At 35.9% G+C, this 25,747-nt stretch overlaps 1 protein-coding gene and 1 pseudogene across 1 annotated transcript; one reads left to right on the forward strand and one right to left on the reverse strand.

Moving 5' to 3' along the window:
* Nucleotides 1-6,830: 6,830 nt before the first annotated feature.
* LOC107772639 (uncharacterized) lies at nt 6,831-9,466 on the forward strand. The gene is made up of 3 exons (XM_075240854.1): nt 6,831-7,248; nt 7,951-8,183; nt 8,974-9,466. The coding sequence occupies exons 1-3, from the start codon at nt 6,951-6,953 to the stop codon at nt 9,250-9,252; spliced, it is 810 nt and encodes a 269-aa protein (XP_075096955.1). The 5' UTR covers nt 6,831-6,950; the 3' UTR covers nt 9,253-9,466.
* Nucleotides 9,467-9,778: 312 nt separating this feature from the next.
* LOC107773240 (delta(12)-fatty-acid desaturase FAD2-like) lies at nt 9,779-15,952 on the reverse strand (annotated as a pseudogene).
* Between the last annotated feature and the right edge of the window lie 9,795 nt (nt 15,953-25,747).

A 25,747-nucleotide genomic window follows, 5' to 3' on the forward strand; every position in this document is an offset into this window, starting at 1 on the left:
CGAACCAATTACCCCGGCAGGTCACATAACAGTTATAAAGTACAGAATGAGCAGTAAATGGGGAAATGGGGCTACAACATTTAAAATGACTGGCCGGGTCGTTACAATCATATACTGACTGCAAGATCAAATCTTCAAAAATCTCTTTTCCAAGCTTGTACCCCAACTTCTCATGTTCTTCAGTAAGAACAATCACATGATTGACAAGGGATCCAACTAGAGAGTTTTCAATGTCCAACTATGTATCAACCATCTTCTTAACATATTCAATGATTGTAGTTGGATCCATATTCTGATATTTCCTTTAATGTTTAGAACTCATAGAAGCGAGAATGATGCGTTTAATAGCAAGGCATTCTTCCAAGTATTTTTGATAAACCTTGGTGCCTTGAACATCATTCTCTGGTAGGATTATCTTAGCAGCATTATCGATCACATCAATGAGCTTTTTGTGCATGAGAACAATTCTTAAATTTCTATACCAGTCATCAAAATTTGGTCCTACCAACTTGTTGGTCTCAAGTATTTCACGCAGTAATATAACAGACATATTGAGAAATCTAAAATATGGAAAAAAAGGCAATAATATAACAACATATTTACATATATATCATAAAGACATTTCCACCAATTATTTAAAACTATTTACCCTCGTTATAGTTTAAGAAATCTCTATTTCTTTTAGTGGAGTAAAGGAATCCTTTATCAATATGTATGAGCCCCTTGGAAGTCAAGTCGTTTCTCACATATATTTTAAAGGTAGGTACTTTTACCAATTGTATTCCTATACAATTTCCTTAAATAGCTCTATGTCAAATAGTCCCCTGGTAGTCAGGTCGATCCTATTGGCATAGTTGAGTTCAACCATCATGAAAGCAAAGAACTTATTAAATTTTATACTACCCCGGGTAGTCTAGGTGTCTAGTGTAAAATTAAATAATTCTTCCAATCCATGCATCTAATGCAATAAATAATTTTAACATATTCTAAAACTATAAGTCTCCTGGTTGTCAGGCCGCTTCTTATAAATAAGAAATAAATTAAATTATTTATTTTGATGGATAACTTTACAATAAAATATCCTATATGTTATTATTTAAGAACTCAAATTTTAGTAAGAATAAATTGTTACTAAAATAGTTTTTAATAACATAAAGATCAAATCTTTTATAGCATGTGAATTTAGTTCAAGTTATCTACATTATTAGTGTAACGACCCGGTCGGTCGTTTTGAGTATTATAACTCCATTACCCCATTTAATGCTCAATTTATACTTTGCAGTTGTTTATGACTTACCGGGTTAGTTGGTTCGGATCAGGAAGGAATTCGGAGTGAAACGAGACACTTAGTCTCTTAATTGAAATTTTAAGTTAGAAAGGTTGACCGGATATGGACTTAGGTGTAAACGACCTCGGATCTGAATTTTTATGATTCCAATAGCTCAATATGGTGATTTTGGGCTTAGGAGCATGTCCGAAAAAATTGTTGGAGGTCCGTAAAGGAATTAGGCTTGAAATGCCGAAAGTTGAATTTTTGGGAAGTTTGACTGGGGGGGTGACTTTTTGATATCGGGGTCGAAATTTGATTCTGAAAATTTTAATAGGTATGTTATGTCATTTATGACTTGTGTGCATTTTTTGAGGTCAATCGGACGTGATTTGATATGTTTCAGCGTTGTTTGTAGAAATGGAAAGTTTCAAAGTTCATAAGGCTTGAATCTATGTGTGATTCATGTTTTTAGTGTTGTTGGATGTTATTTAAAGACTCGACTAAGTTCGTATGATGTTTAAGGACTTGTTGGTATATTTGGTTGAGGTCCCGAGGGCCTCGGGTGAGTTTCGAATGGTTAACGGATCAAAAAGTAGACTAAAATAGTTGCTGCAATTTCCTTCTGCTGCAAATTCCTTCTCCCAGAATCGAGCCATAATCGAGCCTTGAATCATGCCCAGAATAGGGCTATGATCGAGCCCAGGATCGAATCCACGATCAAAGGCAGGGTCGAGGGCCATGATCGAGAACAGGATCGAAGGCAGGGTCGAGGGCCATGATCGAGGGCCAGGATTGAAGCCACGATCGAAGGCAGGATCGAACGCCAGGGGTTGAGGGCCAGGATCGAGGGTCAGAATCGAGGCCCGGGATCGAGGAACACGATCGAAGGCCCAGGATCGAGGTAGAAATCAAGGGCTGTCTCAGCAGAATTATAAAGCAGGGGACTTTGTCCCATTCGCCATTTTTGACAAATTGGAGCTTGAGGAGAAGTGATTTTTGATAGATTTTCAAGGAAAACTTGAGGTAAGTCCCTTGTGATCATTTCTACTCCATAGTATTTAATTATCATCGAATAATCCGACTACATTACATGTTTTTGAGGTGTAAATCGGAGATTTGAACTTAGACATTTGGAAATAAGATTTGTAGATTTGAGGGTCGAGTTGAGGTCGGATTTTGGTAAAATTTGTATGGATAGACTCGTGGTTGAATGAGCTTTAGAATTTTATAACTTTTGTCGGGTTCTGAGACGTGGGCCCTACGGGCAATGTTTGAGCTAGATTTCGGATTTTTATGGAAAAACTTGCATTTTCTTATGGAATTAATTCCAACAAATTTTATTGTCTGAATCAAATTATTCGTGACTAGATTCGAGGCGTTTGGAGGCCAATTCATGAGGCAAAGGCTTAGCGGAATAAGAATTTCACGATTTGAGGTAAGTAACAGTTATAAATCTGGTCCTGAGGATATGAAACCCCGAATTTTGTGTCATGTAATTATTTTGGAGGTGACGCACATGCTAGGTAATGGGTGTGTGGGCATGCACCAAGGGGATTGTGACTTGGTCCGTCCCGTGAAAACTGTAAGGTTGAATAACTTGTTGATAGTTATGTGCTCTCTATGTGTTGTGGAAATTTGACTATAAGTCATGTTAGAAACCATGTTTAGGCTATATGTTGGTACTGTTGGGGCCCACATAGGCTTGTACATGTTGAACTATCTGCTTAATTGTTATTTGTACATAGTCACATCTTGATTATTTTATCTCAGTCTCTATTGTTCATTATTGATGCATTATATCATTGTTGTTTGGGCCGATTTCATGATTTCTGAGAGCCCGAGAGAATGGAGAGATTTATGACTGAGCGAGGCCGAAGGCCTGATTGTGAGATATTATACAATAGTACGTGAGTTGTCCGTTCAACACGTGAGTTATCCGTGCAAATCCTTATATTATACTATAGCACGTGAGTTGTCCATGTGGATCCAGATATTTATACTATGGCACGTGAATTTTCCGTGCAACACGTGAGTTGTCCGTGCAGATTATAGCGCTTGGGCTGTAGGAGCCCCTTCGAAATCTGTACACCCCCAGTGAGCGCGGGTTCCCATTGAGTGTGAGTGTTGAGGGCTAAGAGCTGAGTGGTTGAGCTGATGTGACGAGTTGAATGACTGTTTCCCTGAGAGGCTGTACTTGCTTTTCTTTTGTTGTTGCATTTAGTTGCTATCTGTCATTGTTGTGAAATTCTCTAAAAGATTTTATATCTGGATTACATGAACATGAACTGTATAAAAATTGATTTGACTTAAACTGCTGGATTTGAAAGCATGTCTATTCTTTGCTAGAATTACTGAAAGTGAACTATAACTGTGTAGCTCGTTACTTGCTGAGTTAGTTATACTCGTCTATTGCATCGCCTATGACTTAATTGGCCCAGAAAGGTGCTCCGTTTAGGTGGTCGGATGAGTGTGAAGAGAGCTTTCAAAAGCTCAAAATAGCTTTGTCCAGAAGCACCTGGATCTACACACCAAGTGCAGGGTGTAGTATGACGCCGCAACAGACTTATTTAAAAGTCGATATATATATATATATATTGGGGGATCGGGTTGCACGCCACAACAGACTTGATTAAAATGAATATATTGGAGGAGCGGGTTGCACGCCGCAACAGAACCGAATGTGAATATATTGTGAGAGCGGGTTGCACGCTGCAACAGAATTGAATGTGAATATATTGTGAGAGCAGGTTGCACGCTGCAACGGAATTGATGGAAGTGATAATTGGTTATGACTGCTGAGTTGGCTTCAATTATTATAAATGAGTTACCTGATTTATTTCTATTATTTATAGTTGTTATTAATATTGCGTACAAGTTAATGTAAGTGAACCGCCTTAGCCTCGTCACTACTTCGTTGAGGTTAGGCTCAGCACTTACCAGTACATGGGGTCGGTTGTACTGATACTACACTCTGCACTTCTTGTGCAGATTTTGGAGTTGGTCCCAGCGGCGTGCCTTAGACTTGCTCGGATTTCAGTTACTCGGAGGAGACTTGAGGTATAACTGCATGGCGTCCGTAGTTCTGAAGTCCCCGTCTATTTTACTTTAGTTGTGTATTTATTTCCAGACAACTTTACTTTATTCAGACCTTTATTTGTATTTATTCTAGAAGCTCATGCACTTGTGATACCAATTCTGGGATGGTATTTAGACACCATTATTTTTATAGATTATTTCACTATGTTTCAAACTTAGCTTCCGCTTTTGTTTCCTTGATTATTAATAATGTAAAGATTATCTAAAAATTGGTTAATATTATTCTAACGTTGGCTTGCCTAGCAAGTGAAATGTTAGGCGCCATCACGGTCCGAAGGTGGAAAATTCTGGTTGTGACAATCTGCTAGCATCCGCAGACTCCGGAGTCTCCTTCTATCATTATTATGTTGCTTTCTTATTTTTCTTAGACCCTGATATGTAGATACATTGAGGATAAATTCTTAGAAGCTTGTAACTTATTTCTACCGGATTTTGGGAGTTGTAATTATGTGAATTTGAAGATTATTTATTTCAGATTTCTATTGTTATTCCGCATTGATAGGCTTACCTAGTCTTAGAGACTAGGTGCCGTCACGACATCCTACGGAGGGAATTTGGGGTCGTGACATTAATAATCCTACGATCAAGAACAAAATTTAGGTTAAATTATAAGAGACTTTACTCTCATTATCATGATTCCATCATGATGACAAGTCTCAAAATTTAATCAAGGACATTATTAAATTAATCAAGTAATTAATAATAATTATGATAAATGAATATCAAATGCCATATATATTCTTATATCAAATAACCTTCACAAAAATATGTTCAAATTATCAAATATGAGATTGGATATAGGGCATATTTAATATATCCCTAACACTGTTGTGGTTGAAACGCATTATGGGGGAGCTTGTTTTTTCGTTTGACGAACCTATGAAGTTATTTTGCGACAATCATTCAGCAATTAAATTGCAGAAAACCCAATTCAACATGATCATACTAAACACGTACGATTGATCGTAATTTCATATAAGAGAAATTTGAGGATAAAACAATTGAGGTTCCATATGTGAAGACCTTAGAGCAGCTGGCCGATATCCTAACTAAGGATGTTTCCAGACAATCTTTTAATAACTCACTGGTCAAGATGGGCATGCATGATATTTATGCTCCATTTTGAGGGAGAGTGTTAGAGTGAGTTATGTAAATTGATTGACTTTCCTTTCATAGAGTGGATCTTGTAATCAATTAATAGGTGTCATCTTAATTGTAAATCAATTAGCATATTCTCTAGGATTGTACTAGCATATTCTTTGTGATTGTAAATATCTTCCCATATCCGTGTAACTCTATATATTGTATAGCTGATTCATAATGAAATATACTACAATTTCACCTATTTTTCAGTGTTATTTCGATCCCAACGCAATTAGCCGCTCTCAGAGAATACATTATACACAATAGGAGAATTAAATTGATATATGCCCCAACTATTTGAAGGTTGATTTGCCCCCATGAGCGATATGTAGTGAATACATTATACATGGCATAATCAATTGATATATGACCTGTTGATCGGGGGTTGGATCAACCACTATTATATGCAAAGGGTGAAGGTGTACAGATGAATAAGAGATAATCACGATTTCGAGAGGCGATTCAATTGAGTTAAATATCGTAATTTGTATGGAATGAATTGAAATGAGAGACGTTGTATATCCATAGATAAATTTACTCTTAAAACACTCAAATGATATGATGTTTCGATGGTATGATTCATGTTATGGATTTATTCATGTTTATAATATGATAAATGATAATGTGAATGGTTTCGCATGTACAATTATGCATGTTTTGTCAAAAGGTCTGTCCCACGTCTTAGAGGGGAGGTCGATGCATGCGTAGGCTTTGGCGTTGTTTCATTGCTTTCCTTTATATAACTGGCAATCCCAACTGTATTTGGTAAATGCATAATATCTGCCATGGGCGCCTTTCCAGTCATGCTCACAACCCCTTGGACGTCCTGGCAAGCCTTCCAATGGCTAATACCATAAAAGTGAATTCTTCCCCTAAAAATTGGCTCTACTTCTGCTCTACTTCTAGCTAATAAAAAAATTGGCCTTATCATATATAAGCCTAATAGGCTAATACTAGGCATTTGGCACTTGTCCACATAGTAGGAACCTATAGCATCAACTGCTAGGGATGTTCATAATAAGTGCGTTCCTGATTGTAGAGGCCAGTTTAGCTAGGTGGTCCGCCACTGCCACAAAATATTTCCACTGACCATAAACGCAGGCTAGCCCACTTATTTTTATTGTTTCTATACTTAAAAAAAATCTAGTCGTACATATATAAATTTAGGTTTATAATTAAATATTTATAAACATTTAGTAAAATTCTTAATACAAATATACAAAATTTGAACAAAAGCCACTGAGTTCACAGTAAGCTTAAGGCTAGACGATCCCCTAGAGCCACAGCCACTAATTGCGTGCACTATTCCCCTTTTGTAAAACAATTAATTGACTCCCAATCTTGCCCGCAACAATGTTATAAAACGTACGTAGCCATGCATATAACTCTCTAACTCTCTGCACTATTACATTATTAGCTACATAACTACCTAAATTAAACAATGGAGCCGTGGAAAGACCTGAGCGGAATAGTAGTGATGGTGACAGGGGCGTCCTCGGGAATTGGGCGAGAGTTGTGTCTCGACTTGGCGAAAGCCAGCTGTAGCATTATTGCTGCCGCTCGTCGTGTTGACAGCCTCAAATCTCTCTGCGACGAGATCAATTCAGACGGCACCCGACGTGCATTCGCCGTTGAGCTTGACATCAATGCCAATGGTGCTACCATTGAGGCTGCTGTACAAAGAGCTTGGGATGCCTTCGGACGTATTGATGCCTTGGTTAACAATGCCGGCATTAGAGGTTGTGTATTATGAAGTTCTAAATTACTACTCCCTCTATTCAATTTATTTTTAAAAAAAAAATAAAGACTTCTAAAACTTGTACTCCCTCCGTCCAAATTTATGTGACATATTTTTCTTTTTATTTCGTCCCAAAGAGAATGTTACCGTTCTCTATTTAGAAATAATTTATCTATAGCTTATTTTAGACCACAAATTTTAAAAATCATTACTTCTTTCTTAAATTTTATGCTTAGTCAAACACTGCCAGATAAATTGGGAGGAAGCGAGTAGTTTTCTGTAAATAACCATAACATGTGTGTAGCTATAAGGCTTTCGAAACTTATGGCTTTAAAGCCTCTCATAAAGGAAATATAGAGATGTGCTACCATATTGAATTGAAGTTATATAAAAAATGAAATGACAAAGTGTCTTTCCTTCCTTCACGGTCAAATTTGATGATAAGCTTTACTTTTTTTGGATCAAACTAATAAGGAAAAAATTTAAGTTATATACATAGATATTTATTTTGCTTATAAGCTATAGGTAAATGAGAAGTTTAAAGTTAATTATTCTTAAATATGAAAAACTATAATTCTATCATCTTTATCAGATTACCTATTATATTATCAAGATACATACTTATAATTATCTCATAGATGATCTAATTGTATATTTTACGTTATCATCAACGCATAAAACTTAAAACTCTATATCTATATAGGTAGTATAAGCTCTTCACTGAAATTATCAGAGGATGAGTGGAACCATACCTTTAATACAAACCTAAGAGGGGCTTGGCTGGTTTCCAAATATGTCTGTAGACGCATGCGCGATGCTAAACAGGGCGGAGGATCTGTCATTAATATATCTTCAGCTGCTGCACTGAACCGTGCACTATTACCGGGGAGTCTTGCTTACGCTTCTTCAAAGATAGCTCTTGACATGGTCACTAAGGTGCGTATATATATGCCAGGAATTTTATTAAGGGTGTTCAAGATTTGACATGCATGTCGAAAAGTAATTTTTTATTCATACGTAGTAGTATAATTTCTGATAAAGAATGTCCGGTTGACTATCGTTCACTGTATGTGGCTACAGTGGGTGGCAAACGGTTATGGGTGGATCGAAAACGGGTAATGCAAAAACGGATAAATTATCCGACCCGATCCATATTTAATACAGATAAAAACAGGTTAACCGGCAGATAATATGGATATTCATTTTATCCATGACTTCTTGAATATGATCACTTTAGGGAGAATTCTTAGTCTTCTAAACTTGAGGATCCCCAATTTGAGACTTTACAAATGTAAAAGTTAAACCCATTAGTTATCTATTGATTATCCATTTTTTAAGTGGATAATATGGTTCTTATCCATATTTGACCCATTTTTTAAAAGTTCATTATCCAATCTATTTGACACCCCGTCGTGGGGGAAATACACTGTGCAGGTAGGTAAAAAGAATTATATGTATATATAATATGTATTGACTCTCCTCAATTTTCTTGTATGTTTATTTTTATATATTTTGACACCCCTTAACGAAAATTCTGACTCCGCCACCGTGGATAATTGTTTTCTTTTAACCATTTTGCTACCACTATGCTAGGCACTGGACTACATACTACCTGCTGTCTTACTTGGTTTTAATTCCTACAAGGCTGCATCTACCATTGATTTATCTGCAATTTTCTTCTCTGTTATAATATATTTGCATTAAGTATTCAAAAAACTAATGGCAGATAATGGCCCTAGAATTGGGAGTAGACAAGATCAGAGTGAACTCAATAGCACCAGGAGTTTTCAAATCTGAGATAACAGAGAACCTTGTCCAACAGAAACGTTTCCATAATGCTGTTTTCAAAGCAGTTCCTCTGAGAACTTTTGGAACAACAGATCCAGCTTTAACATCAGTGGTCCGGTACTTAATACACAATTCTTCGCAATACGTATCGGGCAATGTTTTCATTGTCGATGGCGGAGGTACTTTACCAGGTGTTCCCATTTTCTCATCACTCTAGAAAAACTAGCTGATGAAGACACATACGTGGAATCTGATCATTTCTTGATCGAGAAATATACACTATTATCTGCACAAATAAATGGACATGTACGTTAGAGAAAAAATAATGTCCCCAATAATGTTGTTACCATACTGGCAGTTCACGTGCCAACTTTAAGGGGCTGTCAATGTATTTCACCAACTATATATAATCATACTGTTATTAGCTTTTAGCTTTCCTCAAAGTCCGAATTGTTATAATTAACAACAGATTATACACTCTAAGTAGTCCAAGTTTCAGTGATTATGCACAACAGAAATGTTGATTTGAAACACCATCTACAACAACGCTTGAGCCTCATAGTTACGTAACGAGGGATTTAACAATACTATAAAATGGACATTTTCATAGTTATATAACTTTCATAGTTACATAATGAAGAATTTAACAAGTACATTAAATAAAGTAACAACTAAAGCATACATTGTATTTATAGTAACAACAAATACGATACACAATCCAAAATACTTATTAGCACGAGTATTATTGAACATTAAACCAATTTAGGTAAATAATTATCGGTGTTCAACTTTCAGAACTTATTTTTATACCAAAAAACACCCTTATCTTGAGATCCTTCATCTTTCTCCACATAGATGCACTTCGTAAAATCCCTCCATATTGCCTTATGAACTGGGGTATTATCAAATTGGTAATATTCTCCTAACAATGGCTAAATAGCTTTGGTCGCCTCCACTGCATGGTAATGTGGAATGGCTGGGAATAGATGATGCACAACATGAGTATCTGCAATGTGGTGTGAGACTTTATTTAGTAAAACACCATTGTCTCTGTCTACAGTAGCTAGAGCTCCTCTTAACCAATCCCACTCGGATGAATCATAATGTGGAAATGAAGGATGAGTATGGTGCAAAAAAGTGGTTAATATATAAAGGTTTCTCGCAATTAGGAGTGGTACCCCATAGAAGTATATAACCCAAGCCAGCCCTTGTGCCAAAGCAAGACGACACCTGCATTTGAAATGTAAATTTGTTTTCTCTCACTGTCATTATATATAGGTGCATATGGATGAAAATGACATGCAAAGAGATCACTAGGTTTGCCGAAGACATTGAATGCCAAGTGCAAAGGCTCACCAAGAATGAGAGTGCAGGCAAGTGTGACTGCTTGTCCTAATGAATTGTTCAAGTATTTATAATACCATCTTAGTTCGGATTTAAGCCTTGGCACAAAAAAATTGTCACGTTCAAGGGAACCAGTGTTAGAGTGATGACAATTTTTCCATGAGAAATATGGGACTAAAAGTGCAGAATGGAGGATAAAACCAATAGTGTCATTTACCAAATGGTAATCACTAAAGGCATTGTGGCCACATTCATGGGCAATGACCCATATTGCAGAAATCACTAAACCTTGAACGATCCAGTAAACAACCCATGCAACGTAACTATAAGGGATAGGAAATAGGTGGAAAAAAGTAGTCGCAATATAGTAAAAAGGTTTATAAAAAAAAATTGATTTTTTTTTTAAAAACCGACAGATTCGGCCTTTTTTTTTATAGGCCGACCTCGTTCGGTGTAGACCGAATTTGTGTAAGCATTAACCATTGGATTACATCCCAAAGCCAAATCCAAATGCCACGATAATGCAAAGACTTTGTCATTAGCATTAAATGCTATCTTAGGTCTTAATCTTCAATTCCACTTATTCATTTGAGCCTCCTTTTCCAGATTACGGCGTAAAACACTATTCTTTTCCTCAAGAATTATTAATTAGTTATGAATAAAGTATAAGTAAACCTACATCATATGGCACACGTTTTATTCATTTTAAATCCTGGTATATATGAATTGGTATACTTGTTAGGAACGAAATAATACGGTGTCTTACGTAAGCTAGTAAATCAAACTTTGAACGACAATAAATCAGACAATAAAAGAGAAATATACCAAAAGCGACACAAACATTTAACGTAATTCGGTCAAGTGACCTACGTCCACAGGCAGAAATGAACAATCCACCATATAAAAAAGAATAGAAAATATCGAGAGAACAACCTAACAAAAAGACAAATACAAGTGACGGACTAACATTTCACTACAAGAAAAAGACTTATTAGCGACCAAATTCTAGCGACGGGTGACAAATCTCGTCCCTAAAAGTCTACTTATAAGGACGATATTAATTTCTGGTCCTTAGTTCTCCATTTTATTTTTTAACTAGTATACATGCTCGCGCTTCACGCGGTATATAAAAAAAGAAAAATATAGTTTCATGTAATATCATAATTTTTATTTAAAAAATCAATTTGTACTAAGCAAATATTTTTCATGTTCTTCTACCACCACATGTGAAATTTATCAGCAGAATATTTAAATTTGAGTAAAAGAAATAGAAAATTTAAAAAAAATTAAAGGAGAGAAAAATATAATGTAAAGAACAGGTCAACAGGGATGTACACTTGAGATAAAATATTAATGGGTAAAGGAGAAAAAGAAAAAGATCAATCAAATAAATTTTGTTCTTTAAGGCATTTTCTTTTTCTATTCTTTCCATTCTTTTGTATATTTCCGGCCTATTTTCTCACTGTTCTAATCCCCGCAGGCGCCAATCCAAAATTCCCAACTCAGTCACAATTATGTTAAGAGTGCATTTGTGTGTGTGGTTTCGTTGGCTCATTTTGATTGTTAGGTACAACTCTAAACTAAAAACATATCAAATCTCAATAATTTAGTGTTTCTCTCGGCAAATTTTGGGATTTAGGGAAAAACAATAAATTATTCGCGAAATGAACAAGTAATTGAAGGAATAAAGACATAAATGAGTAACTTTATTAAAATGCATGAAAAGGCGAAAAGATAAGAATGGAAAGGTCATATATGCGGCTCTAATAAACAGAAGCTCAAAGAATATGGCCAGTTAACAGTAATTTATTAGCGTACATTTTTCTTAGTTGCGAGAAAAAGAGGTAATAGCAAGGAGTAAGCTTGATGCTTAAAATACTATACTATTTTAGAAGCTCATGGATCGTTACTACGCTTCTATAAGCAAATAAATATATAAATTAAAAAAGGATACAATCCTCTATTAGCCAATGAGTATAACTTCTCATGCCTTCCCATCCTTTAACCGAACATATAAAGAGTTGTAAAAATTAGACGTGACATATAGATAATACTATTCTCAAACATGTATATATTCTTAAATGTGTAAACACTTATCATAGGATGTAACTTTAAATGATCACTTTGCTCATTATATTATAAAATTTAAAGATCGCTCCTCGTTGGCAAGCTATTTTGGATGAATTACCGACATATTGCATCGCTTGAGATTCATTATTATAAAAAAAAATCTCAGAACATGAGATGAATCACCATTGTAGAACATTAAGAAAATAAAATAGATGAATATGCAATAGTTTACACAATTATTCATAAACGAAAATCAGTAGAGAATAAAAAGATAAATTCTTCAATGTAATTCTACTCTGACATACGATCATATAATATATAAATATCCCTCACACTTGGAATACAAAAAAAGTTCCAGAAGATCTAGCTAGTTACCATTAATCATATCATATGGATATATGCTCCAAAAGAAGAATTTGGTTAGATGAAGAAAAGGGGAAAATACTTGAAAAGTGATCTTGTAACAGAACCCATTGACCAATTAATTTCACTAGAAGAATGTAAAGAGGCAATTCCTAGTACGGTGAAGTAAAAGGAGGCAAAGAAAGATGGGTAAATGATGGTGGGAAGTGAAGTTCAGAAGATGAAAGTTCATGTGAAATATGTTACAAAAGACATTCAAAGTGTAATTATTTAAATTCCGGAAAAGTGTGACCGATTAAAAACGGTGGAAAAAGAAAGCGAGGCGTTTGAAAAGCTGTAACCAAAAGAATACATATGTTCGATCAGTTCTTTTGAAACGCCAGAAAAGACATAGTGGCTTAATAAAAGAATAAGAAAAATAAGGAGAAAAGTAAAAAACCTAAGAAAAAAGGTAAATGGTAATTCTAGCTTAAGAGAAACCTCTTGGCCCTCCTTTATAGATATATATATATATATATATATATATATATATATATATATATATATATATATATATATATATATATATATATATATATATAGATTAGCGTAGGGACTAAATCCGGCTACTAAAATAGTTGATTTCTGGTCCTTAATATTGTTAATTAGCGAAGTAGACCACGTCATTTAGCTTTGCCTTAAAAAGATGAAATAAACAAAAATGAAAACTCTGAAATTAAAAGGATCTGTAATTAGAACTCAATTCTCTCAAAATTCCGTCTCTCCTTCTCAAAGCCTTAAAAACCCTAGACCTCCTCTCTCAAACCCGTAAGATCCCCAAATCATCATCTCTCAAGATTTCGTTTTTCGATTTCTTCTTCTATTGTTGGAGAGGCACGGGTAGCCGCTGGATGGAGTACTGATGTTCTTCCTACTGCAAAGTTGTTGCCGAAAATTGCGTTGTTCCAAAATTTGATACAAGAAAAGGTGTAATTTGTGGAGGTTTTTTCTTAATTTTGTAACGGTTTTGGACCCCCACAAATGGTTTAATTTTAAGAAACGCCATGGTTATCATCGCCACAAGGCTTTTTGTGGCAGTTTTAAAGAACCCCCATAACGACCTCCGCAAATTAAATTTGTGATTAGTGGGGGTTTTAAAGTCAATTAAGGACGGCTTATAACCTCCGTTATATGATTTCAATGCTAAAATAGTAATTTGTGGTGCTTTGTGACTGTCGCAATATGATCTATGATTTTTAAAAAATAATTAGTGACAGTGTATAACCATCACAATATGAGCTTTATTTAAAAAATAATTAATTAGTTGGGGTCTATAATCTCCATAATATAATCTCTTTCATAAATTTTAATTTGTAAGGGATTAATTACCATCACAAGTTGAATATTGAAATGCACTTTCTTCTCATTAAATATTGCACGATTAAATAAGATCAAGCTTGTATCACCATATGCATAAACAAAAAAAACATTATATACTAAATGATACTCATTATATAACGGAAATCAAATTTCATTAAACATCCACAATAGCAACAGTCACAAATTCAAGTACTACAAATCATACTAAAGCAATATAAACTAAAGTAACTCCTACACATTACTACTTAAAATCCATAAAAGCAACTGTGATTTTACATTAAAATAACGACCCGGCCAGTCATTTTAAAAGTTGTAATCTCATTCTCCTATTTACTGCTCATTATATGCTCTATAACTGTTATGTGACTTACCGGGGTAGTCAGTTCAGGTCCGGTGAGGTTTTGGAATGAATTGGAATACTTAGTTCCAAGGTTTTAAAGTTTAAGTTCAAATAGTGATCGGATATCGACTTATGTACAAATGACCCCGGAATAGAATTTTGATGATTCCAACAACTCCGTATTGAGATTTTGAGCTTAGGAGTGTGTTTAGAATTTTATTTGGAAGTCCGTAGTTAAATTAGGTTTGAAATGGCTAAAATAGGAATTTAAGTTTCAAAGATTGACCGGGGAGTTGACTTTTTGATATCGGGATCGGAATCCAGTTCTGAAAATTTTCATAGCTCCTTATGTCATTTATGACTTATGTGCAAAATTTGAGGTCAATCGGACTTGATTTGGTAGGTTTCGTCATCGAATGTAGAAGTTAGAAATTCTTAAGTTTCATTAAGCTTGAATTGGGTGTGAATTATGATTTTAGTGTTGTTGGATATGATTTGAAGACTTGACTAAATTCGTATGATATATTAGGACTTGTTGGTATATTTGGTTGAGGTTCTGAGGGGTTCGGGCGTATTTCGGATGGTATTCAGATTATTTTCCTTCATTTTGGCACTGCTGGTAGCTGCTGTTTGTTGGTGTTTCAAACCTTCTTCACAATCGCGAAGATTGGGATGCGATCGCATAGGCTTAGTTGAGGCAGTGTTGATTTTGTTCTTCGCGATCACGTGAGGTCAACCTCGATCGCGTAGTTTGGGCCAGTCTGTGCATCATGATCGCGTGGCATTGTTTGCGACCGCGTAGGGGAAACTTGAGAGGAAGCTGGGCCACGCATTTGCTCTATGTGATCGCGTGAAGAGGGATGCAATCGCGTAGAGTTGGAATCTTGTGCATCGCGATGACGTGGCATTGTTTGCGATCACGTAGGGTTAAACCTGGACAGTGGAAAACTGTGCTTCGCGATCTCGTGTGATTGTTCGCGATCGCGTAGAGTAAATGTCTGGGCAGAGAGTTTAAGTTCTGGAAAATGGGACTCCATTTTAGAAGGATTGGAGCTCGGGAAGAGGCGATTTTTGGGAGATGTTCGGAAAAAATATTGGGGTAAGTATTCTTAACTCAATTTTAGTTAGATTACCCGAATCCATCACTGTTTTTAACATTTAATTAGTGATTTAAGTTGAAAATTTTTGAAAATCCTCTTGGATAGATTTGAGAATTTGAGGGTCGAATTGTTATCAGAATTTAGTCATTTTGGTATGGTTAGGCTCGTGGTTGAATGAGCATTCATATTTCGTAACTTTTGCCGGATTCCGAGACGTAGACAAAGATTTTTTCTGCTAAGTTTAATGGGTATGAGGTTTTTGTGCAAAATTCCCGGCCAAAAGACTTTGAAGTTTCCTTAGAAGAAGTAAAAGCCTTCCTGTCTGATAATCCTCCCGACATTGGTCCCAAAAATCTAAAGTTTGAACACCGGGTTTTGACCCACATGATAGCCACCACTTTACTTCCTAGGACTGGGTCCCTCAGCACTTTGTCTACTAGAGATATCTTTGTTCTTTACTTTCTTGTGAACGATAAATGACTCAACTGGTTTGTATATATTCGTCAATATATGCTTGAAAGTATCAGGGATATATCATTTTCTGCTGCTTGTCTACCCTATGGCCTACTTATCTCACATATTCTTGAAGTTATGAAGGTTAATTTGGCACCTTTCACATCCAAGCATATTACCAGTACCTATGATAAAACAGTCTTTTCTATGATAGGTTACACTTTAAGTGATGATGGATGGGTCAAGCGCGCCAAAGTTGAAAGTGTCCTAACGCAGGTTGAAGCTCCCACTGAACCACCAGAGTCTCAGTCAACTGCCTCTCAAATTCTTCAGCAGATTCAGCAATATCTATATGGTGTAAAACTCATGCTCATTGAAATAAAAGAGCAGGTATACAAAATCAGGGAAGTCACCAAGGAAACAGGTACATATGTGGCCAAGCTTAAGATGGATATGGGAGCCACACAGAGATAAGGAACCAGGGCATTCAACTCCATGACAGAAAAAATGGACAAGCTTGTCAAAGATGATAAAATCTTCTATGACTCCTTCTGTACCAAAGTGATCAATACCCTCAAGTACTTCCTGAGGAGAAATTAAGGCATGTTTGTGTGTGTTAAAAATAATCTTTTTTGCGCTTGCCTTTTTTTAAGACTTATTTTTGCATTGGTCTATATGAACCATCACTCTATGCCTCTGCTGAAGGCATTACTTATGCTGCCCTAACTAGTATGCATATTATCTGTATATTATTTCCTATGTTATATTTATTGGGCTTGCATTTTCTTTCCTTTTTTGATTGATGTAAAAGTGGGAGAACATTATGGAGAAGTAAATTAACAACTCAGGGGGAGCATTAATGAGTACAACAACTCAGCGGGAGCAGGCATCTCAAGTGATGAAAGGGAAGTATACCTTGTTTACTCTCTCTTTATTGCCATCATCAAAAAGGGGGAGATTGTTACATCTAAGTTTCAATGATGACAACTGTGCAAAACTAAATCTTATCTACTTTGATTGTAGGAGAAAATGAGATCAAAGAAAAGTTGGTGATGCTAAATCAAAGGAGATGATGCTAGGACAAGAAGCTATCAAAAAGGAAACCAAATCACAGAAGATTCAGCAGAAGCTCAAGCCAAGAAGACCAAGAAGGAAGGACAAAAGCAATGGGAGACAATTTGAGTGGGAAACACAACATAGTGGGAGACAATTGGAAATGCTGCTCCTTTCATTGATAAAACATGAAGCACTCCTTAGATTAATTAATCCATCCCACCAAATGGAGACAATTTGAAGTGCAGCTCATTTCCTAAATAAAGCATGGAGCATTTGGCATGGAACAGAGCACTCCTTGGATTAACAAATCTAGCCCATCTCTCTTGAAGGAATTAGAGACACCTTTCTCGAATGAAATACCAATACACAACAATACTCGCCTATAAGAACACTGGCAAACTCAAGGATTGAATTGCGCAACTACAAACACTATATTCTAAGTCTCTCTAGTTATTAATACAAGTACTGTATTTAAGTCTACAGGTGTCATAAAAGATAGAAAGAGTTAGAACACAAAAGAGAGTTATGTCAACATCCGGAAATTATTGTTACTAAACATCGTTGGTGGTGAACGAGCTAAAACCGTTACTGTTGTAATTCTTTATCAAGATCTAAGAGAACTCTTGTGACCCAGGAAAAACTAGACGTAAGTACCATACCGGTACCGAACCAGTATAAAATCTGTTGTGTCTCGTTTTGGTTTGAATTCATTGCATTCATCTCTATCTTATCTATGTGTTGTACGAAAACTAGTCGACTAAACTCAAACTTAATCAACTAAGTTTTAATAGTCCACAATTCACCCTCCCCCCCCTCCCCCTTCTTGTACTTTCATTGTCAATATTAAAGTAAAAGAAGGAAAAGTGTTTGCAAATTATCAAATATAGTAGGCTTTAGAGAGTGAGACTTCGGCTCTAAAAGGAGAGCTCCGACTCTCATTTCTACACACTAACAAAGAGAGAAAGAAAGAGTGAGGTTTCACAGACAAGGTATAAGAAAATAGTCTGTGAGAAAAATAGAGAGTGGGCGATATTGCAGTTAGGTGGGAATATCAAAAGAGGATATTTCTTTTGAGTATTGTAGTGGTCTTTGGGGTATTTTACTCGAACCTACAAAGTGTAAAATTCCTTGCTATAGTGATATCAGTTGTTCGTCTCGAGGTTGTGGTTTTTTCCCTTATTCAAACGAGTTTTCCACGTAAAAGTTTTGGTGACGTTGTCACTCTTTTATTCTTGTTAATTACCATATCTCGGTGCTACATTATTATTCCTCTTTTATTACCGTAAATATTATTTATATAGGAATTTATTCCCAACAACTGGTATTAGAGTACAGGTTCTGCTCGTTCACGGAAGTACTATTCATTATCGGTAGTACTATACTCAGTGAAAAACAAATGTCCTGAGTAAAGTACGAGGTAGCAAAATTTAACAGAGATAACGGTTTCTTAACATAGCAAATAAGGATGAGGGATCTGTTCATTCAACAAGGATTACACAAGGTACTTGAGGTTGATGCCAAAAAGTCTGATACCATGAAAGCTGAGGATTGGGTTGACTTGGATGAAAGGGTTGCTAGTGCAATCAGGTTACACTTATCAGATGATGTGGTAAATAATATCATTGATAAAGACACCACACGTGGCATTTGGATAAGGTTGGAAAGGCTATGCATGTCCAAAACGCTGACAAATAAATTATACCTGAAGAAGCAACTATACGCCCTACACATGGGTAAAGGTACGAATTATTTTTCACATTTAATCTGTTTAACGAACTAATCACATAACTCGCCAACCTCGGAGTAAAAATCGAGGAAGAAGATAAAGCCATCTTGCTATTGAACTCGTTGCCATCTTCGTACGATAACTTGGCAACAACCATCCTGCACGGTAAGATTGCCATTGAGTTGAAAGACGTCACATCGGCTCTTCTACTCAATGAGAAGATGAGAAAGAAGCCTAAAAATCAAGGACGGGCTATCAAAGGAGTTCGTGCAACTATGGTAGATCCGGAGCTCGTGGGAAGTCTAAGAACCGATCCAAATTAAGAGCCAGAAATTGCTACAATTGTGATCAACCAGGTCACTTCAAAAGAGATTACCGAAATCCAAAGAAGAGTTAAGGTGAAAGCAGTGGCCAGAAGAATGATGACAACACAACCGCCATGGTGCAAAACAACGATAATGGTGTCCTCTTTATAAGTAAGGATGAGGAATACATGCACTTGTCAGGTCCAGAGTTGGAATGGGTGGTTTATACAGCAGCATCTTACAATGCCACACCGGTATGAGATCTTTTTTGTAGATATGTAGCAGGTCATTTTGCCACTATGAGAATGGGTAACACAAGTTACTCAAAGATTGCAAGGATGAGTGACATTTATATCAAGACTAATGTCAGATGCACATTGGTTCTAAAGGACGTGCGACATGTACCTAATTTGTGGATGAACCTGATCTCGGGAATTGCTTTAGACCGAGTTGCATTCAAGAACTATTTTACAAATCAAAAGTGGAGGCTCACTAAGGGGTCATTGGTGATTGCAAAGGGAGTTTCTCGTGACACATTGTACAGGACCAATGCAGAAATATGCCAAGGTGAATTGAACGTGGCACAAGATGAGATTTTTGCATATTTATGGCACAAAAGAATGGGTCATATGAGCGAGAAGGGATTGCAGATTCTTGCTAGGAAATTACTCATTTTTTATGCCAAAGGTAAAATGATAAAACCTTGTGACTTCTGTTTATTTGATAAGCAGCATAGAGTCTCATTTCAGACATCGTCTGAAAGAAAATTAAATATGGTTGATTTAGTCTATTCTGATGTTTGTGGTCTAATGAAAATTGAATCGATGGGCGGTAACAAATACTTTGTTAGTTTTATTGATGATGCTTTACGAAAATTATGGGTTTATATTTTGAAAACCAAAGATCAGGTGTTTTATGTTTTCTAGAAGTTTCATGTTCTAGTGGAAAGGTAGACATGACAAAAGCTTAAGCGTCTCCGAAGTAACAATGAAGGTGAGTACACTTCAAGGGAATTTCAAGAGTAGTATTCGAGCCATGGGATCAGACATGAAAAAACAGTTCCTGAAACCCCACAACACAATGGCATAACCGAAAGGATGAACCGCTCCATCGTGGAGAAGGTGAGAAGCATGGTCAGAATGGCTAAACAGCCTAAGTCATTCTGGGGTGAAGCATTTCAGATAGCCTGTTACCTGATCAATATGAGTCCATCAGTTTCGTTGGCCTTTGACATCCCAGAGAGAGTTTGGACCAACAAGGAGGTGTCCTACTCGCATCTGAAGGTGTTCGATTGCAAAGTTTTTGCACATATACCAAAGGAGAAGAGAACAAAGCTGAATGATAAATTCATTCCTTGCATATTCATCGGATATGGAGATGAAGAGTTCGGATACAGATTGTAGGATCCTGTAAAGAAGAAGGTCATCAGAAGAAGAGATGTAGTCTTCCGAGAAAGTGAAGTTGGAACTGCTGATGATATGCCATAGAAGGCTAAGAATGGTATAATTCCTAACCTTGTTACTATTCCTTCTACTTCTAACTATCCCACAAGTGCAGAAAGTAGGACCGACAAGGTTACCAAGAAGGGGGAGCAACTTGATGATGATGTCGAGCAAGTGGAGTACCCCACTCAGGAAGAAGAACAACTTTAACCTCTGAGGAGATTAGAGAGGCCAAGGGTAGAGTCATGCAACTACCCTTCCACAGAGTATGTCCTCATCAGTGATGAAGGGGAGCCATAAAGTCTAAGGAGGTGTTGTCTGATCCAGAAAAGAACCAGTGGATGATAGCCATGCAAAAGGAGATGGAATCTCTACAGAAAAATGGCACGTACAAGCTAGTTGAACTTCCTAAGGGTAAAAGACCACTCAAATGCAAATGGGTCTTTAAACAAAAGAAAGATGGAAATGGAAAGCTGGTCAGATACAAAGCTCGATTGGTGGTAAAAGGCTTCTAGCAGAAGAAAGATATTGATTTTGACAAAAGTTTCTCACCTGTTGTCAAAATAACTTCTATTCGAATAATCTTGAGCTTAGCAGCTAGCCTAGATCTTGAAGTGGAGCAGTTGGACGTGAAAATTGCATTTCTTCGCGGAGATTTATATGGAGCAACCATAATGATTTGAAGTAGCTGGAAAGAAACACATGGTGTGCAAATTGATTAAGAGTCTTTATGTATTGAAGCAGGCACTAAGGCAGTGGTACATGAAGTTTGACTCATTCATGAAAAGTCAAACATACATAAATACCTATTCTGATCTATGTGTATACTTCAAAATATTTTTTGATAACAGCTTTATTATATTATTGTTGTATGTGGATGGCATGTTGATTGTAGGACAAGACAAGGAGATGATTGCAAAGTTCAAGAGAGATTTGTCCAAGTCATTTGATATGGAAGACTTGGGCCCAGCACAAGAAATTATGGGTATGAATATAGTTCGAGAGCGAACAAGCAGAAAGTTGTGGCTGTCTCATGAGAAGTACATTCAATGTGTACTGGAATGCTTCAACATGAAGAATGCTAAGCCAGTCACCACACCTCTTGCTAGTCATCTAAAGTTGAGCAAAAAGATGTGTCCTACATTAGTGGAGGAGAAAGGGAACATGGTTAGAGTTCCTTATTCTTCAGCAGTCGGAAGCTTGATGTATGCAATGGTATGCACTAGACCTGATATTGCTCATGCAGTTGGTGTTGTCAGCAGGTTTCTTGAAAATCCTGGAAAAGAACACTGGGGAGTAGTTAAGTGGATACTCAGATACCTGAGAGGTACCACAGGAGATTGTTTGTGCTTTGGAGGATCTGATCTAATCTTAAAGGGCTATAGAGATGTTGATATGGCAGGTGACATTAATAACAGAAAATTCACTATTGAATATTTGTTTATATTTTCAGGGGGAGCTATATCATGGCAGTCGAGGTTGCATAAGTGTGTCGTACTCTATACAACTGAAGCAGAGTATATTTTCGCTACTAAAGGAGTATGTGTGATGACCCGACATATCATTTTTAATTTTAACCTTCATTTATGAATTTTGAGACCTCGAATAGCTCCATTCAACCTTTTTCAATTTGCGTGCACAATCTGTATCTTTTCCGAAAAATTTTATATGAAAAACCAAAGATAAAGTGAAATTTTGCTTTTAAAACTCATTTAAGTTGACTTCGGTCAATGTTTTGAGAAAATAGATCAGTATCAGTATTTTGACGGTTCTGGTGGGTCCGTATCGTGATTTGAGACTTGGGTTTATGCTCAGAATTAAATTTGGAAGTCCCTAGCTTGAATTATCGCCATTTGATGGAAACTAAAAATTTAAAGGTTTAAAGAATTCTTAAATTTGTCCATAATTAGATTTTTGTTGATACGATGTCCCGATTTGGATTCCGAGAATTTAATCAGATTTGTAACAATATTTATGACTTATGTACAAAATTTAAAGTTATTTCGAGGTGAGTAGGCACGTTTTCCGTTAGTTTTTGAAAAAAAAAAGTTTGATTTTATAAAGCTTGAATTTCTAAAATTTGATCGGAGTTTGACCTTTGAGCAACCGACTCCAGAATGGATTTTTGATGATGTCAATAGCTTCGTATGGTGATTTTGGACTTAGGAGTGTGTCCAGATATTTATTTGAAAGTCCGTAATTGATTTTGGCTTGAAATGACGAAAGTTAGAAAATGAAAGATTTTTAGAAAGTTTGACCGGGAGTTGACTTTATTGATATCGGGGTTGGAATTCAATTCTGGAAATTGGAAAAGCTCCATTATGTTATTTTATGATCTGCATGTAAAATTTGAAGTCATTCCGGATTAATTTGATACGTTTCGGCACAAGATAAAGAATTTGGAAATTTTCATAAACTCATAAGTCCGATTCGAGGTGTGATTCATTGTTTTAGTGTTGTTTGATGTCATTTGGGGCCTCTACTAAGTCCATAATATATTTTGAGACTTGTTGATATGTTCGGATGGGGTCCCGAAGGGCTCAGGTGAGTTTCGGAGAGGTTTCGGACCATTTCTAGGCCATTTTAAGTGCTTGTTTTGTTGCTACAGCAGTGTGCATCGCAAAGCTTTCTGCTGCGCAGGGCTGACTTTGGAAGCTTATACCTCGTAATCTGTAAGGAAATTGGAGATGCTCCAAAATAAAAGTTGTAGCCCTGTGAGTCTAATTTCCAGAAATGTAAACCATTCATCATTTGAACTTATGTACAGAATGTTATGACCGATTAACTGGAGCCTGGTACTGCAGTTGTTTTGCCTGGCAATGTGCATCGCAGAAATTTCTGCTGCATATGGCTGACTTTGGAAGGTTATATCGCGTAATCTTAAGGAATTTGGCAATGATCCAAAAATAAAAGTTGTAGACCTTTGTATCTAGTTTTTATAAATTTAAACCGTTTGGAAGTTGGATTTGGGTACATAAATTTATGGTTAATACACTACAAGTTGTCTCGGAAGAGTTTTTGGAAGAGTTTGATGTTTTGAGCATAAGCGTATAATGATCCAAAGGTTTATTTTTAGTTCTAGAGATCAAAATTCGATTTCAAGACTTTCGAGAGATTGATAATAAATTATAGGAATGATCTGGAATGTTTGGTCTAATTTCATCAAGTCGTGATTGGGTCTTTAGCGCGAAATATGAGTTAATTGTTTAACGAGCGAAAATGGTATCGCATTAAGAAAATGAGCTCCGAATTGAGTTTCTATTGAATGACTAGGTTCGTATTATTATTTGTGACTCATAGGAACAAGAATCGTCGGATTCCAAGTTCGTATGATGCAAAATTTTAATGCAAAATTTTAAGTTGACATTATTTTCCGAAATTATTTTCTATGAATTTTAATGAAGTTATACAATTAATTTGGATAGATTTGAGTTGTCCGGAGGTCAATTCATTCAAGAAGACTATTTTGGAATATTGCCATAACTTCAAAAAGGTAAGTATCTTGCATAACCTTGAGTGTGAGAATTACCCCCTTAGACATTGAGTCTTATTTGGAAATTATGTGATTGAAAACCATGTATGCAAGATGACGAGTATGTTCTTGGTTTATATTTACAATTTATACCGGTTAAAATTTGTAGACACCCTTATATATTAAATTAAAAAATTATTGGAACATAGTAAATCCTTTATTTGTCATGCCTCGTTCCTTGTTTGTCGAGTTTATATTTTATAAGATAATTTAGGGTGATTACCACTTGAATTTTATGTGAATTCCGTGTGTTTGGTGATTTGATATTTCTCGGAATTAATTTTATTATGGATTTTTCATCTGCAAATAATTAATTAAATAAGCTTAAAAAGAGGCGTTAATATATTTTTCAAAAATTTGGATTAAAGAAGGTGTTGTCCTATGCTGAATTACTTTTCTATCTTTGTTGTTGTTTTTGAGGTTTTATATTCGTTGTGTGGAGCCTTGGGCTATTTTCTTTGAAATTAATTGATATTTGTCGTATCTTTGGAGTTGGTTATGGTAGATGGGCAAATTGTGATATGAATTAATGTTGTATTGTATTGTCGTTTAAACACTCTCCTTGATGTTATTTATGCTTCCTTCCTTACTTGTTAATTATATACATGTGCTTGGTAAGGAAGAGTGTAAAGCACGAAGGGTGATGTCGTGCCATTTGAGAGTATAAAGCACGAAGGGTGATATCGTTCCATTTGAGAGTATAAGGCATGAAGGGTGATGTCGTGCCATTTGAGAGTGTAAAGCACGAAGGGTGATGCCATATCATTTCAGTTATATTATCATGTGAGAAAAATTATAAAGCACGAAGGGTGTTGACATGTCATTCTTAATATGCACGAAGGATAATGCCGTGCCATTTCATTTATATTATCATGTGAGGATGAGAGTAAAAGCACGAAGGGTGATGTTGTACCATTATTTTTATATTATCATAATTTCATGGCACGAAAGGTGTTTCTGTGCAGGCGAGGACAAAAGAATACATTATATTGTTGTGTATACATTCATGCCTTTATCTTGAGCTCTTATTGTGCACCTATGTTTTCTATGTGTCTTGTCGTCGTTGTTGCTTCATGTGTGCCTCCCACTTTATTTCTTTTATTGTTATTAGTATTTCTCCCACCTAGTTGGTACTGTTATATGTATGCACGTTGAGAAAGAGATAAATGCACGAAGGGTGTTGTCGTGCCAATTTATTTGGTCTATATATATATATATATATATATATATAGATCGGGTGAGAATGAGATAAGTGTATGAAGGTATTACCGTGCCATTCGATGTGATATGTTGAATATATTTCTCACACCAGAAAAGTTAAATGAGGTGTCACATGGTGACTTTTACTTGAAAGATATTTATTTGAATGAATTATATTCGAAAGATATTTATTTGAATGAATTATATTCGAAAGATATTTATTTGAAAGAGTTATAGTTGTAATATATTTATTTGAAAGGAGTATATTCGGGATATATTTAGTTGTACAGATTACATTCTAAAATTTTTTATTTGAAAAACTCATAGATAAAAGACGTATATTTTGAAGGAAGTAATTAATTGGCTGTACTTGTGTTTATATTCGTTTGAGCAATATTCATGGTGTTCCTATTGCGTTTCTG

The sequence above is a fragment of the Nicotiana tabacum genome, chromosome 20 (assembly GCF_000715075.1).
Source record: "Nicotiana tabacum cultivar K326 chromosome 20, ASM71507v2, whole genome shotgun sequence".
Classification (NCBI taxonomy): Eukaryota; Viridiplantae; Streptophyta; class Magnoliopsida; order Solanales; family Solanaceae; genus Nicotiana; species Nicotiana tabacum.

Coding starts and splice junctions, on each gene's coding strand:
- LOC107772639 (XM_075240854.1), top strand. CDS start 6,951: ATGGAGCCGTGGAAAGACCTGAGCGGAATAGTAGTGATGGTGACAGGG. Junction 7,249..7,950: donor TAACAATGCCGGCATTAGAG/GTTGTGTATTAT, acceptor ATATCTATATAG/GTAGTATAAGCTCTTCACTG. Junction 8,184..8,973: donor CTCTTGACATGGTCACTAAG/GTGCGTATATAT, acceptor AACTAATGGCAG/ATAATGGCCCTAGAATTGGG.